This window comes from Blennius ocellaris, assembly GCF_963422515.1.
Source record: "Blennius ocellaris genome assembly, chromosome: 19".
Classification (NCBI taxonomy): Eukaryota; Metazoa; Chordata; class Actinopteri; order Blenniiformes; family Blenniidae; genus Blennius; species Blennius ocellaris.
This window is the reverse complement of record NC_137668.1, coordinates 21,087,895-21,105,907: the sequence shown is the minus strand read 5'-3', so window position 1 is coordinate 21,105,907 and position 18,013 is coordinate 21,087,895. Positions and strand designations below refer to the sequence as shown.

The window sequence follows — 18,013 nt, the reverse complement described above, 5'->3', positions numbered from 1 at the left end:
ACCAAGTCTTTTTATTTTCTCCTTGAAAGGTGCACAAGAAATCCACATAATAACAACTGACATGTCTGTGTAGAGTGGCAAAAGAAATGGACTTTGTATTTTCTTTTATCATTCTCTCGTTTGAGTGGGGGTCTTTGTAGAGTATCAACCAAAGAGAATACTCATGTGGAACCACACAGACACAAGGAAAAAAACAATCAAGAAACGCACCCCATGCCTCCAGAAGAGAATTCCGCTTCACAATGCACGCTTTCAACGTGGCTTTTGCGCCCATTAAAAAAATACCATGTTTGTCTCGGGAGATTACTTGCATTCTTAATAGGTCTTTTAACATATTCAGGACACACTGTTTATTGAAATGAAGCAATCAAACTTCCCCGAGCTGTTGTGAGAGATCATAGTAATAATCTCCTACATTGTCATACAAATGTCACTTTTGCTACATTCGTGAATTCCTTTTGGATGATTGATGAGGGAAAACGGTGAGCACAACCTACAGACCGCCACTCTTTATTAACAGGAAACAGATGAAAGAAAAATATAAATAGATGCCAAGTGAGAGCACAGAAATATGATAGTAAAACAGAAGATACAGTTTTCCACTTGAAAAAAAATGTCTTGTATCCTTGTCACTCTTTTAATAAGTTACAATAAACGTGTCAAGTCGAAACCTGCTTTGACTTCAATGGAAGCCCCAGTTCATGACTGTCCTTGAGAGCAGTCACATGCAGGTGCAGTGGTTAGCGCAGCAAGGGTTTGGTTTCTCAATGTAGAGATATCCCGTCCTCCCCAAGTTTTCTTCATGTCTATGAATGTACATTTCAGCTCAACTGGTGAGCCTTGAGCAGTGGTGTCAAACTCATTATATTTCAGGCACCATATACAGTCTAAAATCATCTCAAGTGGGCCGGAAAAGTAAAATAATCCTATAATAACTTTAAATTTAAACCAAGTTTTTTCTGAGTTGTGGTGCCGAGTATGTTTTGAAAATGTGTGGGTTTTGTCAAAAGTCGTACCGAAAATAACCGCAAACTCAACATAAAGCAAATGTCAATGTTTACTTTCTAGTGCAACATACAGTGAAATACCCAGAAGCAATTACTCAAATGGTTGTTGCATTTTGCAGCCTATGACATGCATGTTTTTACAAACTTGTTGTCCTTTAACAACATGTGTCTTTTGAATAGTTTGATCCCCAATATCTATAAATACTGGAAATGCATATACCGGTAAGCAGTTGCTGCTCAGTTTAGTTCTCAGGCTCTTTCACAGAAAAGCTTGTCTATACTGACAGTGTTTCTGTGAGGTTTACACATAAGGTCTCTCTCTCAGGGGTCATTTCGTCTTGCAGTGTCCCAACATTTGAGGGGAGAAAAGAAAGAAAGAAAGAAAGAAAGAAAGAAAAAACATGACCGGCTGTCCAAATTGCACCTCCAGTCCTCGGGATCAGTGGATGTGAACAGATTACGCAGCAATCGGAGGATCACACAGGGACCTCAGAGTCACAGCGGGCTTTAAGTGGAGCTGAAATACTCATTTGAGACAAGAGAGCAGCAATGAAACTCACCTCACATTCTCCTGGGCTGTAGTTTTCTTCATCTTCGTCTTCTTTCTGTGAAAAGCCTACGGCTCAATGTTCATTTTTTTTACGGGCCAAAATAACAGGCCTCTTCTTATGTAGACTACATGAAATCTTGTCACGCATGTATTTAAAGTCAGATATTCGCAGGTGTTATTTTTGGTGTGTATCTTCAGAGCTGTTTGATGCTTTTCTTGCAAACATATTTTAAAACTGAGTCTGATTGTACTGGCAGTACACCATCTGATTGCAGGAAAATACTTTTTGACCACGTTTGACTAACTGTGACTCGACTCAAACTATATTCTCCTATTATGGTATCATCATTTTTGTATTCTAATGTCACCTATATGAGAGGTAATTTTTGGTTATTTGCAATTAGCGATAAAGAGCAGGTGGAAAACAAAGCCTAAATGTCAGCAACACACACACACACACACACACACACACACACACACACACACACACACACACACACACACACACACACACACACACACACACACACACACACACACACACACACACACTGCAAGGGTTTAAAGTTAGTGGTTGATGGCCGACTGAGTCACACCATGTTTTGTATTACTCAATTATCATAATTTTGTTTTCAAGTATAACAAGACTAATGTTCTCCATGATGTCCCGCAAATAAATGCAATTTAGTTGAAAGGGATTTAATTGAAAACATTTCCAAGTCTGGGAGTTATCAGCGTCTCAATGGTGGACTCGGATTTGCCCCCCCGGCAGCAGCAGCAGCTCCTCTGGTTTAAATGAGGTAAACAAGCACACTGGAAGTTCTTCACATTTAATACCGACAAATTTCTCCAGATCCAACTAAATTCGCTGCGATCTTAGCAATTTCGCTGATTGGATGTTCGCAAAAATGAACAGTTAATATGCAATCAAGTAATAGTGATGTGGTGGTTAAATGTCCCTAGTTCAAGTATGAAGGGGAGTTTGCATGTTCTGAATATGTAAAAGTTGCCTTTTCTTAAACTGTACAAAAAGAAAGATAAATCCCAACCCCCACCTCTCTCTTCAAACTAAAAATAAACTCTGAGCTCTGATTTACAATTTGTGTATTTCCCAAATCGCAAATAGTCCGTATAAGCTTCAAAGATTGATGCCTCCACAAATTTTCCACGCAGCATATACAGTTGGGAGCATCTCTATATGACAGATGGGTTATCGCCAGATGTACACTTCATTTTTACTATTCCTCAATGCCGCACCAACCCAAAGCAGAGCATTAAGCATGCAGGCAGTGTGCTCGGTCAGCACAACCAGGAACTGAGTGGCAATCATTTTAAAGAGCAAACCTGACTATCCGCTGTAAGCAATCCTCAGGAAAAGATGTGGAAATCTCAACGCGTCAACCGGCTGGGAAGCACATCAGGCTTTTTTTTTTGACACCTTCCAATCACCTATTTTGGTGATTCAGTTAGTTAACAGCCTCTGTGGTGCTCATGGTACCGTGTTGCCTCGAGAATAACTGAAAGATGATCCGACTATAAGCAGAGGGAGGCAGTTAAAATAACTTTTATTCAAGCTGCAAGTGTGTGTTCGGTGAGATTCAAAGCCGTCATTTTAGATTTGCCTAAGAGCTTGACTTTAATTCAGCAACTCAAACACAAATACATCAAATTTCACAGCTAAAAAGTTTAAAGTAAATGAAAATGTCCAAATAAGTGAAATAGAGACAAGAGACAAAAATACATTTCAACGTCAGAAACAGTCTGGATGCGTTATTATTCATATCGCATTGGGGAGATATTGGCAGCAAAAACACTGGATAAATGTCTGCAAAACTCAAAGATATTTAGGATTTTCAAGGTTTTAAGTGGATCTCTGTTTTCTGTTCAAAGCATTTTTTCGATTTGATAAACCAGACTCCCGATTTGTAGTATGGCGAGGTTCAATTTTATACGACAAAAGTCTTTAGAAGAAAATACAATGAGGCTTTGATTCAGCGTGCGTGAACCGGCTTTCTATCAGAAAATAGATTTATGAACTTTTGTGTTTATTAGAATAATTTACTAACCATGATTATGGTGTTAAGTTGCAACGACCTGCTGTGATGGCGTCCTGCTTTGAAATACAGCTTAAAATCCTTGACATACAGCTTTCGATGTGGTGTTACGAGTTAAAAGTACTTCTTAGCTTTTTCCTTCACATGCAACTCTGTGTCACATAAGCTAAGATAATGATGTGATCTCACATCCCACTCGCTCCAGCTTTTACATCTTTTGTGTATAATGAGCCTTGATGTTTTTCCCCCGTCTGAATGTGGGGAAAAAAAAGTGTATTTAGTGAAGTGATTCTGTGAGAGTAAGTGGTTCTTAAATAGTTAGATGCTTTCTCGTCAGGTACATGGCTCACAGTGCACCCTTCTCTTAAGCGGAGGTAACTAAGCATGAGATAGAGGCACATTTAAATATGAAGGTATGTAAGGTTATTTCCCCATCCATCCTATGCCAAAAAAAAGAAAAAAGAAAGATGTCTTATTCAAGTTTGTATTCATGTACTCAGAATAAAAGGAAATTACTGTAAAATGGTACTTTATTGCTTTCAAAAGAGATGGAATTGCACCAGCCCAGAATCTTTGAACATATCCTTGATTTAAAGCATTTGACATGTACAGTAGGTAGAGCCACTCGACAACTATCTTACACAAACCATTGAGACATTCAGCCCACCGTTGTTTAGAATCCAGTTTTTAATATTTAAAGGAACTATAAAAAGCACATTAAAACATTTTCTCATTTTAGTTACAAAAATGGGTCACCGCACGGGCTTCTCATTGCATTCACAGAAGGATTTTGAACAGTGGATGTCTAACAGTTAACATATTTCTCTTTAAAAAAAAAAAAGAAGAATTTCCCCACCCAAAATATATAAACTTAATTGCTTAACCAAGGTATATACAGGGCAAAGCATCCTTGCATCTTAAAGGTTATCAAGAAAGTTTGAGGTATACAACCAAAAAAAAAAAAGCCTGTCAGAAAAGGAAACAGAAAAAAAAAAAAAAACAACAAATAGAATTAAATAAAGGAAAAAAAATGAATGCCATGATTGTGTCCTAGTAGCACAGGATCACAACATTAGTGGGAGATGTTTCCATATTCGTGCTGATGTGATTCTTCCAGCTGTTTCTTCTGTGGTCACAAGGGAAACACAGCAAATAACCTCAAGCTTTGGACTGTCAATATATACAAAGGGCATACAGTCTAATTTAGCAAAAGATAATTGTTTGAACGTTCACTTTTATTTGCTTCATGACATGTACACAGTATGTGTTGAAGAAATACCAGGATTGTTTTGGGTTTTTTTTGTTGTTAGATTTAATAATGCATTTTTTTTACACTGCAAATCTCTTTGAACCAACATTAAAAATTAAAGAGCCAAAAGCAGAATCTGATACACATGCAAGTTTTGAAAGTGGATTCAGAAATAACAGTATTGTACAAAATAATAATTACAGTTTTTTTTTTCTTAATAATTATCAAAATACACCTTCTTTCTTAGCACCTCTTTATACTTTTGTGTGTGTTTTGAACAAGCACCATTGTAGTTGTTGTCATACAGCACCTGGAGAATCCAGAGAGGAGATTTGTGCCCCCTTATGTCGCCCTCCCCCCCTCCCCCCCCCCCCTTGGTTACCTCCAATTCCCCCTCCTCTGCCACGCATTCGAATGTCCTTCACCTTTGCTCCATAACGTGGTTAAGTCATGTGGTTCGAGCCCTACAAGGGCAACAAGTATTTTCCTGGGTTACACGTACATACATGAAAAGACATGTTTGCTACACCATCTCTTATTCAAAACTTGCATGTGGCATAGAAAAGGGTGGGGGGCTATAAACGGGGCTTGGTGGTAAACAGAACGTCTGAACTTGACTTTCTTTGCTTGGCCCCATAGAGTCCTTTAAAAAAAACAAACAAAAAAAACAAACAAAAAAAAGATCTTTTTCATTTTTAATTTAGCCGAGGAAGCAGACGGGCCCCACTTCGAATCCAAACTTCTGGTTCGGGTCTCCAAAGTCAGTCAACATGACGTCAACAATTGGAACCTGATCGATTTTCGGAGTATTAATCTCCATCACAGTCTTTCCGTAGCCCTTCCTTGTCTGCAAGAGGAAACAAGAAAATGAAGATTAACACAAAAATGAAGTTAATTTGATTTCTCGCAGCTCAAAATGTTCTGGTATGTGCTCACAGTGCAATCAAGTGGCTCCTGGTGAATATTTGGTGACAAGTGGCTGAGAGAAATTGAGCTTTTCACAGTTATCTGAAATCAGTTGCAATCACTGCTGCCCATTAATTCCAGTTTCATTCCAGATATTTCATTTGAGGAGTAAAAGCCCTATTCAGAGTGCAGACTAATGAAGTACAGGGTGCACGTTTCTTATGTGTTGTGCGTGGGATTGAAAAATAAAATGTTAGTGTCATAAAATTAAATTAAAATGATATAATGAGTTATAGTTATAAATTTATTAGGTGTGACATTTGCAGAAACTCCTCACATCTTGAACCAGCAATCTGATTAAATTGCTAATCTGATTAAAATGTAGTCATGGAAAGACTTTCTGATTATATTAAATCAGTATTATAATTCAAACGACACTGAACACATTTCTTTTATTTTTGTCTTGCGTTTATAATTACATTTACACATATAAGGCATCCAACTAAGAAGAAGCTGAATGTTCTGTTTTATTTTCAACCAGATAAATCTTCACGTTCAGGGTCTGATACATTCCCTGTATCTACATTATGTCGTCAAGCCGAACCTGCCAGGTTCTGCGTTGTTATTCAGCGACGGTGGTTTTCAGTAAAACTGCTGCATCTCCGCTTCAGAAATGTGACAATGATGGCTTCAGCTTAAGCTCATGAATAACCTCACTATATTGACTTTCACACACTTAGTGAATCTAATCTCGGAAGCTGCTATCGCCTGCACTGTTTCATTTTTTCATTTCATTGACAGATGGCTGTTTTTGTGAATACATGTTTTTTTAGTTTCTATCATCCATACTTTTTTCCGGCAGTTTTGAATACTGCAAGTGAAATCACTCAAAAATAAATCAATCTTACACTAATACTATTAAAGACCAAAAAAAAATACATTTACAAAAAAACAAATCTGTTTTTTTTTTTTAAACTGATCAAAACTCTCTGAATGAAACCTAAATCCTTATTACCTAACTAGATTGGCGAAAAGGGATCGATGAAGCTGTCTGAACTAACTTAGAATATTCCTATTTGTGGTCAAATTCCATAAGCAACTTGAATTTTAATCAGCACAGGATTGAATCTGCCAATAACCACAGCGAAATAAAATTCTAATGAATTATTCGATAGTTCAGTTATTTGCATTGCTTTTACTGCCACATTTTTAAATGATGCCCGCCTGAATCAATCCTCTCTCGGCTCATTTAATCGTATTGATCGGCGGTGCTCACCGCGCATCCGTCCGAGATGGCCACGATGTACGGGTTATTGTCGTATGACATCTCCTCGTCGTTGGCTCCCAGGAAGCGCAGGGCCTTGTCGTAGCTGTTGCTGGAGGCGTCGTGCCACGCCACAGACTGGTGGCAGCTGTAGGTGAAGTTTTGCCTGGCCGAGGCCGTCAGTAGTCTGAGGAAGGTCATCTGAACCATGTTTATCGAGTTTCCATCGGCGTCAACGTAGGAAAACTGCGAAGGACACACACACAAACACACACACACAGAGGTGTCTTTTTAGTTTTTTACTAATGAGATAGAATAACCACTTTTTATTCAGACACGACATGCTGACATGAATCAAATGAGCGAGACAAACAAAATATGGCCAAGTGAATTTTGATTATAACACACAAAGTCTTTCATAGTTACTTTAAAATATACTGTCTGTATATTCAGCTCTCAAAAGGAGCATTTGCCTCACTTATAGTTTTAATTTACATTATTATTCCTATAACTATTATCATTGTTATATTTGTAGAAGAAATGGTGTATTTCTCAATTATTGATAATGATTTCTTCTCAAGCAATAAAACCTATGACTAGAAAAAAAGGCATCCTCGAACTTTTTTCAATTTCGTTATCCAACTGAAGTCACAACAAATGACAACTAATGTGCAGTATGTTGTTTAAGCGGACCAGTGCAATGGAATATGTGTGCTTGTGTGGGAATGAGCTATGAGTATCTGTTTGTTTTTATGTTTGTATTTATATATTTTTAACAGTTCTCATTTGTACATTTTATTGATTGATTTTACGGTGCACAGATCGGTTGGAGCTTTTTTAATTTCATTGTCTATTCTATTCTATTCTGGTCTAAATATACTACTATACATACTACAATCTGACAAATGGCTCAGGTAGTTTTGCAGTTCTTTGCCAATATTGTACTACAACAACGTATTAATGGACTAATCCGAAAAAGGCATGAAATACTTGAATTCATGTAAAATAAGGTATTGAGGGAAGTTTTCAGTATAAGGGAACTGATTTATGATATTGTTTATATTAAGCCGGCAGTGATTGGTAGTTCAAAGACGTAACTTTAAACTAAAGAAGTTGCTAATGGATCTCCTCCATGAGAGGCCGCCCTTTCCTATTGTGTACAGATTACTGAAACACCTACACACCACACGGCACTCTGGAGGGAACATTAACTTTGTGTGAACCCGGTCTGAACATGGGCATTAAAGGCCGTCTTAGCTCAGAGCCGGGAGATATACACTGTACTTCTAATCCCTGGTAGCGGTCTGTCACAGTCGCTTCTTTGAAGACGCATCCCCCGTGAAAACTTATACAGCGTGACACCTTTTTCATGGAGCAGGACAAACTTGTTCCTTATTCTACAAGACCTATCTGATGTTTACGGGGAGGTTTCAACTGTTCAAGGGCAGAGCGAGAACAAGTGGAATGCTAAAACTCTGAGGAAGTCTGCTTGAACGCTCTGTGATCTTTTATTGATACCTTTTTATATATATATGTCACTTGAAGGATTTTAAAGTTTGAACAAAAGCCGAAAATGAGGCACTAATTCAGAATCATGAATATATTGTCCCCAAAAGCCATTCTCTGTTTGGGATTTGTGTCTAAAATATGAATATGACTTTTGGGTCTATTTAGATTTCTTCATGGAGAGCAACTTTGGCTCACTCCTTCACTATTTCATGGGAAGTGCAGTCATTTCACAGATCCTGAACGGGTACATAGGACATGCAGGAGAAATGATAGAAGTAAAAAGAAAAACATCAGACTTACTATTTTACCACGCTTAAATTCACTAAACCATGAACCCGGGACGTCTTTGGGCCACGAAGATATTCTGACCTGCGGAAAACAAAACAAGACACTGCATATTAGTAGCAGCTATTTTCTTCTGATTCATGCACAGCACATGGAAAAAGAGTTTGTTGTGTGAAGCCGGGCCTCAAGGGTCGCCTCAAACTTTAGCATCCGCGAGCAGCAGATAAACCTGTTTGTGATTTTTTAATATCTTTGAAATATCATTTCCACAAACTTCATAGAGTTAAACCGTTCTGCAATATTTGCCTTTCGGTGGTATTTCAGCTGTCTGCCGAAAAAGTGGATATCAGATGTGTACAAGTTTAGTCCTGAGGCAAATCTAGAAGCTTCCTTTAACAACTGCAGCGTTGAGCTGTGCTCTCTGTCGATGTGCCACTAAAACATGATGGCTTCATTTTCGACAAGAAGCCATGATTAGAAATGCGGAGGGATGTATCTGTAGGGTATAAATCCAAAGTCACTTACTCCATTGGACTTCTTATCGGGATAGATGCAGGTTTCACCCCCAGCAGTGAAGTTACAGTAGACTTTGAAAGAATCCCCCGAGCAGCCTTGGTTCGGATCAATCCAGTACTCGCCTGGGGAAAACAAAGAAGACTCAAACATCCTGTTCAAGCGATGTCCGTGGAAAATGACACAAAGCTCTGTTGCTAATTTCAATGCGCAGGCTTTCCTGATGAAATTCTGCCGCTCATTTCCACGGCTTTCGCATACCAGGATAAAGAAGCGTTAATAGGCCTGAAGGAAGGTACAATTTGTTTCCTCAACGGGAGAAAAATGCAGCAATTATGAACGCAAAGCAATTCTTTCTTCACAGACAACTTAGTCTGTCTGATTAATTAGCGCACTTTGCATGATGATAATAAGACATAAGGCCCACGAGTCATGTCTTCGTTATGCTTTGGAGGAGTGGTTAGGGAGCATGTTTAGTCTAAAAGAATTTAAAGGGAACAGAAGGGAACATGGCTGAATCAGAATAATTGGTTTTAAGCTGGTTTGTTTTGCGTCTGAAGAATGAGTTTGTCAGAACCACTGGTGTTCAGTAAGTCCACGGAGCATCTTCAATCTGATGATCGCATTCAGTTCAACCGAGCAGCTGAGTTTCATCGTACCATCGGGGAACTCGGGGTGGCAGAGCTGGAGATCCTTGCATGTCCTGGCGGGGTTGTTTTGCGTGCCCATTGGGTATTTCATGCGTTCAATGTCCTGCTTGAGGTTGTTGAGCGAGCCAAAGATGTCCTCCATGCCCTCGCCGTAATCCATGATGGTGCCGGCTGCGTCGGACTGCATGTCGCTGGAGCGCTTGGTCTTCTTGGGGGATTGGATGGGCAGTGGCTGGATAACTTCACCTGGTGGGCCCTGTGGGATGTGATAGGAACAACAGTTATAGTTTTCTATATCGAAAAACACTCACAGTTACCATGAAATCGTTCCCTTTGTACTCACAGGAGGACCTGGAGGACCGATGGAACCCGTGTCTCCTTTAGGACCAGCAGGACCCTGGAAAACAAAAAGAAAGATATAGATTATCCAAGCTGGACTTGCGGAGGATCATTAATATATCCATAAATGTTCAGAGAACTGAGACATTACTTACACTTGAACCCTTAGTTCCTTTAGGGCCTTGAGGACCCTGAGAAGCACAGGACACAGCAAAACAAAATCACTATGTAATCAGAGTAGAATACTAAAGTAATCTCTGAGCAATCTAAGCTCCAGGCAATTAATTTAATCCCCCAAAAATGATTTAATAAATAAAATACTTACAGGCAGACCGGGAGGTCCTGGAGGACCAAGTGGACCTGAAGATCCACCAACCCCCTGAAAAACATTTAAAAAAAAAATATTTTGAACTGAAAGTTTAAAGAAAAACAACACAGCTATCATTAGGGGCTGTAATTAATCAATGGGAAAAAAGCTGGACTATTATGAATACTTATGAGTGTCAGATGAGGCTACTTCTTCAAATCAACATTTCTTTTTTTCATCTTTTCGCAAAATCCTAATGGACATCATAGGACCAGAGGAAACTTTTTGAAGTCCTTGTGCTCTGACAAAAGGGGGCCATTATGATTTGATTAAGCCAAATCTCCATCAAAAACATTGCCTTAAATCACTGGCCAGGGCAGGATGAAGGCTACAGCAGGACAGGCTACTCAGTCATTCTGAAATGTTTATTTAAAAATGGATGGAGGCTGTCGGCAGTCCTTTATCAAGAGCTGAGCTGGGACCTTCTTTCAGTACTGCGACTCATTTAAAAGGAAAGATTGTGAAGGAGAAAAAAAATGCCGGGGCTTCAAGTGAAATGGTATCTGCTGACATTATCACGATTGGCATTAAATATACAGGAAGAATCCCTCGTACAAAAGAAAATATATATATATATGCTTGGCACATAGTATTGAAGGTGAAAATTGTATTTTCACAAAAACCAAACAATTAAGATCGAAAATGACTACAATTTCAACATAGAGCCAATTTTAATGAAAACGTCATATGCGAAATACAGTGAAATCTCCCAAAAAACTATAGCTGTTTGCTTTAGCCGGTTTAGACCCTCTGACCCAAGAGCTATGTTTAATCTGCTTTGCACATTTTAAGCAATATCAGTAATCTAATGCTTAAAAACCAAGACTCTGCCACTGTTCGATATAGTAGTTATGAGCATGGCAAAGCTAATGTTAATGTCACTGACTCTGGAAAGGCAGACAACCGTATATACATATCCAGTAACGCAGCTCTTTCTGAGTTGAGATATAAATGTTCCATCACATTGTGTAACATTGCAGCGTAACTTTATCTTCACAGGGTCTACTGTAGCGGCGCTACATACACTAGTCTTTAAAAGAGGTGAAAGGCTTCCACGTGCTGTAAAAGCAACTTTACGACACTGCTTATTCTAATGCAGCCATCTTGAAATTGAAATTCTGTCCTCTGTGACTTTGCTATCTGAGTCCTGACTGGGAGTTACGAGCCTCGAGGCAGTGGAGGCTGCACAGTAATGCAACGTCGTTCTCAATTCAGACTCGTCAACAACAAGCGACTGTAGCGAGACCCGCGGCCACGTCGGAAGGGCAAATGAGCTGAAAATGGCAGGAGGTGGAGGGAAAGGGGCCTGTCGGCCAGTGTGGGAATGGAGTCATCGATCACTTACGCCGTCGCCCTTGGTACCATGAGAACCCTGTGGCCCGGGCAAACCGCGGTCTCCCTTTTCTCCTTGCTCACCAGGGGGCCCAATCAGACCGATCAAACCGGGGTGACCCTGCGGGATGAAACGGACAACACACAGCAATGACTCTTTGTGCACTCAAATGATGAAGGCGGCACGCGTTTCTGTCAAAGGCAAAAAATATCTTCTTGCTCAAAAGCAGAAACACACACGACTGGCTAAAGTTTCGCCACAGATCAAATCCTCCGGGATTATAATTGAAATGTCTCTCGTTAAAAAGCCACAACATGCGTCGCGGTGAATTCATTGTGTGCTTTTCAAACCGTCCTCTCTCTCTCGAGCCATCATGCTAATGTGGGTTGGAAGTAATTCAGATAGAGTAATGTGCGCTGCCTGAATATCCCGTGCAAATATATTTCACCAGCAAATTTGACAATGGCAACAAAAGAACGTGATAGATTACAGTAATACATCAAATCCAGCAGCTCATTCAATCCTGTTAACATGTTTTCTCTTACAGCAGCTATGACTAAAAGTCATGAGTTATATCGTTGGAAAGTCTAAAGTTAAAACCAAATCTTTCTGCACAGTTATTTTTCTTTTTCAGTTTCGTCCCTTCAATTTCAAACTTGAGGAATTAATCCAGCTTGCAATCACACAGAAGACAACTACTCACCTTTTCACCCTTCGACCCTGGGTCACCTTTCAGACCAGGCAGACCGGGAGGACCCTGAACAACACAGATGAAGTTAAAAAATCTATGATGACTATTATCAGAAAGTTTAATGGAAGTGAAAAAAGTAGTGTGAAGAAACAATCAAACAACATTTACCAATCAGGCATTTTATTACAGAAAAAAAAATTATAAAAATCTTCCGAGAATGTTTTGACCTAAAAACTAAACTGTGATCTCGAGTTTCAAGGGGAAAAACAGAAAGGAATGACATGTTTAATCACATTTAATCTATATGCCGGACTGAATCAGTCGAACTTAACTTTGAAAAATATAATTTTCAATATTAGCTCTTTCAGAAAAAGAATTAAAAAAAAAAAAAAACTGCTTCAATGAACTCCCAACCGATTTAGATAGAAAAATGGTGATGGTTGGAGTTAGTGAGAAGGAGCAGGAGATATGCTGCATACTAACCATGGGGCCTGGTGGACCGTCTTGTCCAGAGGACCCGGGCAGTCCTTGTTCACCCTGTGAAGAGCCGTTCAATTGTTGTGAGCATTATAGGCTGCTGTATTTTCTCTGGTCTGTCATTGATTTTCTGTGCCCAGCATGATGATTAATAGCCCAAACAGGGAAGAAAAGTGTGCTGGAATAAACAAGAGAAACTAAAGTATAAGCTAAATGGGAGTATTGATTATCCCATGAAGTCAATCATCATGCCTTGGCCGTACTTTTCTTTAATGTGTGTGTGTGTGTGTGTGTGGCTTCCTTTTAGCATGCATGTCTCTCTCGGAGTAATGTTGAATACCTATGCACGGCCAGGGGGGTGTAATTGTTTAGGGTCAAATAACTTACAACAGGGCCAGGGATTCCACGCAGACCCTCGGGACCAGGCTTTCCTGAAGGTCCTTGTGGGCCGACAGGTCCAGTTTTACCTGATGGGCCCTCGGCACCTGCCTCACCCTGCAGGAGGAGAGAGAGACGATATCAATGCATTGCTTGAACTGCATACAAAAATGCATCATTTACTACCTGTTAATAATGCTAAATTTTTAGATTATCAGGTTGTGTGTTGGGTTCCGGTACTGTAAAAGAGGATTTTAATAAAGAATAAAAAAAAAAACCCTGTCCTGCCACAGAGAGCTTTCACTCCACTCGTATGACTCCCAACCACCCCCCGTATCCCAATTGGTTGAAAGCCTGACTTGAAAACATTTCTCACAATAACAGATATTAAAAATGGCTATTTAAATGCATAGTGATGTGAAATTTAATATGAAATATCTGAAGCTTTCACAAATCATCTGTAGGATTTGCACTTTGATGTCGTCTCCATGACACATAGTGAATTTTGTTGTGAAAATATGTGATTTAATATAACAATCATTAGTTTTATGCCTCATCTATTTCTTTGTCAGCATTATTTCGACCAAAGAAATTAAAAAAATTAAAACAGAAATATTGGACATTGACTTGCGAACTACAGAATATGTGGATAGAGCCTTGATTTCTCATCTGAAACCAAATGAAATAATCTACTGTATGTAAAAGAATCAAATTATATAACAGCTTCTGAATTCTGTGCCATGTGAATAACCTTCTATATGAGAAGTTGGCTGCAGACTGCTTTACATTTTAATATATGCTGCAATGGGATGGAGTGTATGGATATGGACTGATAGTCTGTTTTATTGAGCGTTCCCGATCCTTATAAATAAGGTTCAAGAAAGTACAAGGAATGTATGACAGTAAATCCTGAAACACTTCAACTCCTCCAGATAATCAGGATCGCTACGAAGTCGCCTTATTCGACAGCTGCACCCTGGCCGAATTTTTATCTGAATCGCATCAGGATGCAAAGCGACGACAGAAATAAGACATCAACTCCGAGCTGTGAGGTACTTCCAGATTACAGGCTTATTGCAAACCTGTAAGAACTACTTACCCAGATTTATCATAACCACTGTGTATTCCAGTTGCAACGCTTTCTATCTGACGCTTCAGACTTGAATTCCTCCTCGACTCGGTGTGTTATCCTGTTCCTTTAATGTCTGAGTTCCAGCGTGCAGAATGATGTATGCTCAGCGTTCGACACTACAAGGCCTTCTTAATATTTATCTACTGAAGGGGAAAGTTTCTCTCACTGGTCGCTTGCAAATCAAATTTCCAGGGTGAGGGGCGGGGTACGAGCATGATTTGTGACATCACGGTTTATGACGTGACCTTGATCCGATGATCAACTTGTACAAATGTATTGAAGGAACCTGAAAGCTCCAATGCAAGAACATCAGCTATGTGAGTTATGGTCAAGTCGTGTCACATCATTGTTCTAAGCGGAGAATTCAATGTCCCAATAAAAGGGGTTTTCACGCTGCATTAGTTAGATGCAATCGATGAATATAATATGTGAAGATAAATAGTTTTGCTGTCCACTTGTTTCTTCTAAACATTAAAAGAAAATAACAATGCCCTTGACCTCCGGATCTTTCCTGCTTCTGCCCTCATCTACGCTCCATGGTGCCCCCTACAGGAGGCTTGCCCCAGACTTTGACATACAATATTAAGTAACAATGGTTTTCAAACATTTCCCATAGCCAAAACAATTACAATTGTACATTTGAAACTGAAAAAAAACTACCTTCAGTTAGAACTCTAATATTTGTTATTCTGATTATATTAGTATATCATTATTATTATACTATCCCGTCTGTCTGTCTGTCACATTGAATAGATAAGGAAACATTAACTCAATAATTTTAAAACACATTCTTCTAATGGTGGTTGATGTTAAAACATCAAAACATCTGTACTCATTATAATTAGAAGAAAAACATATAATAATTCAAGAAAAACTGCAATGAGGTTTAATTTTTCCAAAAAAACCCCAACAACCTGAAATTAAAAATATGGTCATTTGAATACCTGAAGGCTGGACATAAATAACACTGACTTCTTCATCAGCCTTGAAATAAAGCCTCAGAACAATGCACGGAACAACTGAAGCTTAATTTTACTGAAATCAGCTGTGTCCATAAATTTCCATCTAATTTGCGATGGAAACTAAATTACGTCTGTGTTTTTGTACTTTTAATTCCACAATGTGGGTGCAGATGAGGAGGGGGGCCGTTGAATGGACTTGCTGAGATGGCTCCATGGCTCTACTGTGCGAAGGATGAATCGATTTCCTTACCTTAGCGCCCTTCTCTCCTTGCCTGCCCTCTGAACCTGCAGTGCCCGGAGGTCCCTGAGGAGGACAAAGTGCAGCTTTAGCATTCAAACGTAACATCATCACACATAAAATGTACCAAAAATATCGCGAGAAACCTAAAGGAAGCAAAGTTGGCCATCGACAAGAGAGTAGATGTTTGGATTTCAAACAAGAAAAGATCATCTTCCCGAGAGGGTTTGACGGATCATCTGCTGGCCTTAATGGTATTTTATTCAATTCCATATTGAAGAAGTGCCCCGCTTGATAAATACTTGGTGCCTTTGAACATAGAAGACAATCCAATGTCATCAGATGTGCAATACTTCAATAATGTCAAGATCTGTTTGAGAGACTTGCTTCAGCCTGACCATAAAAGCATACATCCATGTACACCTACACACACACACACACACACACACACACACACACACACACACACACACACACACACACTGGTAGGTCGTCCTTTCACTCTGGTCAGGCTATCCAAGACCCACAACAATTTCTTTCAACTCCACCTCCAGTCGCCCTCTTCAAAACCACTCTCCGTCCAAATTCCTCTCTGATCTGGCCGCCTCCAACCTGAGTGCTATTGACTGAGAGCCCATAATGTGAGCTCGCCTCCTGTCTGGCAGCTTTCATCTTTTCCTCTTACTGGTGGTGAAGAGGCCGGCTCTTGATCAGCACAAAGAACCAATTCAGCTATATCTCGATACACAGCAGCCAGAGTCAATGGGTTGGGGGGATGGTTCTTCATGTCAAGGTTGCTGCTGGAGCACCTTTTAGTAATTTAGTCGGATCTGCGATGCAATTCCGCATCCTGATTGTTACCGTTTCTAATTGCACAAGACTGCTGGGAGAAAAGGTTAAAATAATTAGGTTGTGACCTGAACTTAATAATTATAATGACAAAAAAAACAACCAAAAACAACACAGCCAGATGAGGTTAATGGCCTTTTTCCCATAAAGCAAAGTTGAATTCATTGGCACTACTAAGACAGAACTGCTCAGGCGGAACTTAATTTGTTGCATTGCTTTGTGGATTTATTCAGAATATCAGGATGGCTGAAAATTCCAACAGGAGGAATGCAGAGAGGACATAAAAAGGGTGTCCTAAATGACTATAGCTGTGGCGTTATGTATTCAGAGGAGCGGCTTGTTGGAGACTACCTGCGATCATCGTTTTTTTTTTTTCCCCCAAGCAGTGAAAGACCTCAGTGTGATAAAATAGCCTTTTCCCTTACGCTAATCCCTGGGCCATTTGGGTTCAGCATATGCTGATACCATACTAAATACTCAGAATATAAATTTCATTGGGCACATTAGAAAAGCAATCAACCCTGGTTTGAAAATGCATGACATGTCTTCCTCTCCCATTAGACTGAGCCCGGGTGACTTCTGTTAAAATGCAATACGCCACTCGCAATTGTGACTTTTCTCTCAAATTTAGGATATTTGTGGTTCCATTTTCACTGGATTATGGTTGTTGCACAACCACATTGAAAAATATGTTGATATTCATTAACTGCATTGTTTATAAAAAAGCAACTTACCCAAGGAGAGGTTAAGTTTGAATGCAGTAGATTTAATATCATTTTCGAAATAACCACATTCAAGGATTAAAGGGTTTTATCTCCTTCATTTTTCTTTGATGTACACCTCTGAAAATCAATCCCTTGTTTTCCTCATAACCTCTTAACAACTTTACCACGTTCATGTTATGTTTTTGTTTTGTTCTGGCTGTCAGTCAAGCACTCGTGGATCAATAATGTGTCAGACTTGCTATAAATCTCTGGCTCCTTCCCAAAGCCGCGAGGACGTAAATGAGTTTGATACCCGCAGCTTCTTTTTCCTCGCATTTTTATTTATTTATTTATTTTTGGAGTAAGCGTTTTTCAATTTCTTGCAAAGAAAGAAAAAAGTATTCATAATTTTAACATCCTGATGTTCATCTCTCAGTAGGCTTTTCTTCACAGAAATAAAAATGTCTTGACCTCTTAAATCCCCCGACTGGGAAAATTGTGTTGTTGAGGAATACTGGTCACTTGGTGAACAGATACACCGCCTCTTCTCATTTAA

The 18,013-nt window shown here is 39.4% G+C and overlaps 1 protein-coding gene across 7 annotated transcripts in view; it reads right to left on the bottom strand.

The window, feature by feature from the left end:
* Positions 1-4,279: 4,279 nt before the first annotated feature.
* col11a1a (collagen, type XI, alpha 1a) overlaps positions 4,280-18,013 on the bottom strand; it is an 82,001-nt gene continuing 68,267 nt past the window's right edge. For all 7 annotated transcript variants that reach the window (XM_080515001.1, XM_080515003.1, XM_080515002.1 and 4 more), the window contains 13 exons: positions 15,917-15,970; positions 13,582-13,689; positions 13,201-13,254; positions 12,730-12,783; positions 12,039-12,146; positions 10,652-10,705; positions 10,482-10,517; positions 10,331-10,384; positions 9,997-10,243; positions 9,350-9,462; positions 8,840-8,908; positions 7,043-7,276; positions 4,280-5,707 (listed from right to left, as the gene is read on the bottom strand). In XM_080515001.1, the coding sequence (XP_080371127.1) occupies positions 5,561-5,707; positions 7,043-7,276; positions 8,840-8,908; positions 9,350-9,462; positions 9,997-10,243; positions 10,331-10,384; positions 10,482-10,517; positions 10,652-10,705; positions 12,039-12,146; positions 12,730-12,783; positions 13,201-13,254; positions 13,582-13,689; positions 15,917-15,970 (1,332 nt within the window). In that variant the 3' untranslated portion in view covers positions 4,280-5,560. The remainder of the gene's footprint in view (positions 5,708-7,042; positions 7,277-8,839; positions 8,909-9,349; positions 9,463-9,996; positions 10,244-10,330; positions 10,385-10,481; positions 10,518-10,651; positions 10,706-12,038; positions 12,147-12,729; positions 12,784-13,200; positions 13,255-13,581; positions 13,690-15,916; positions 15,971-18,013) is intronic.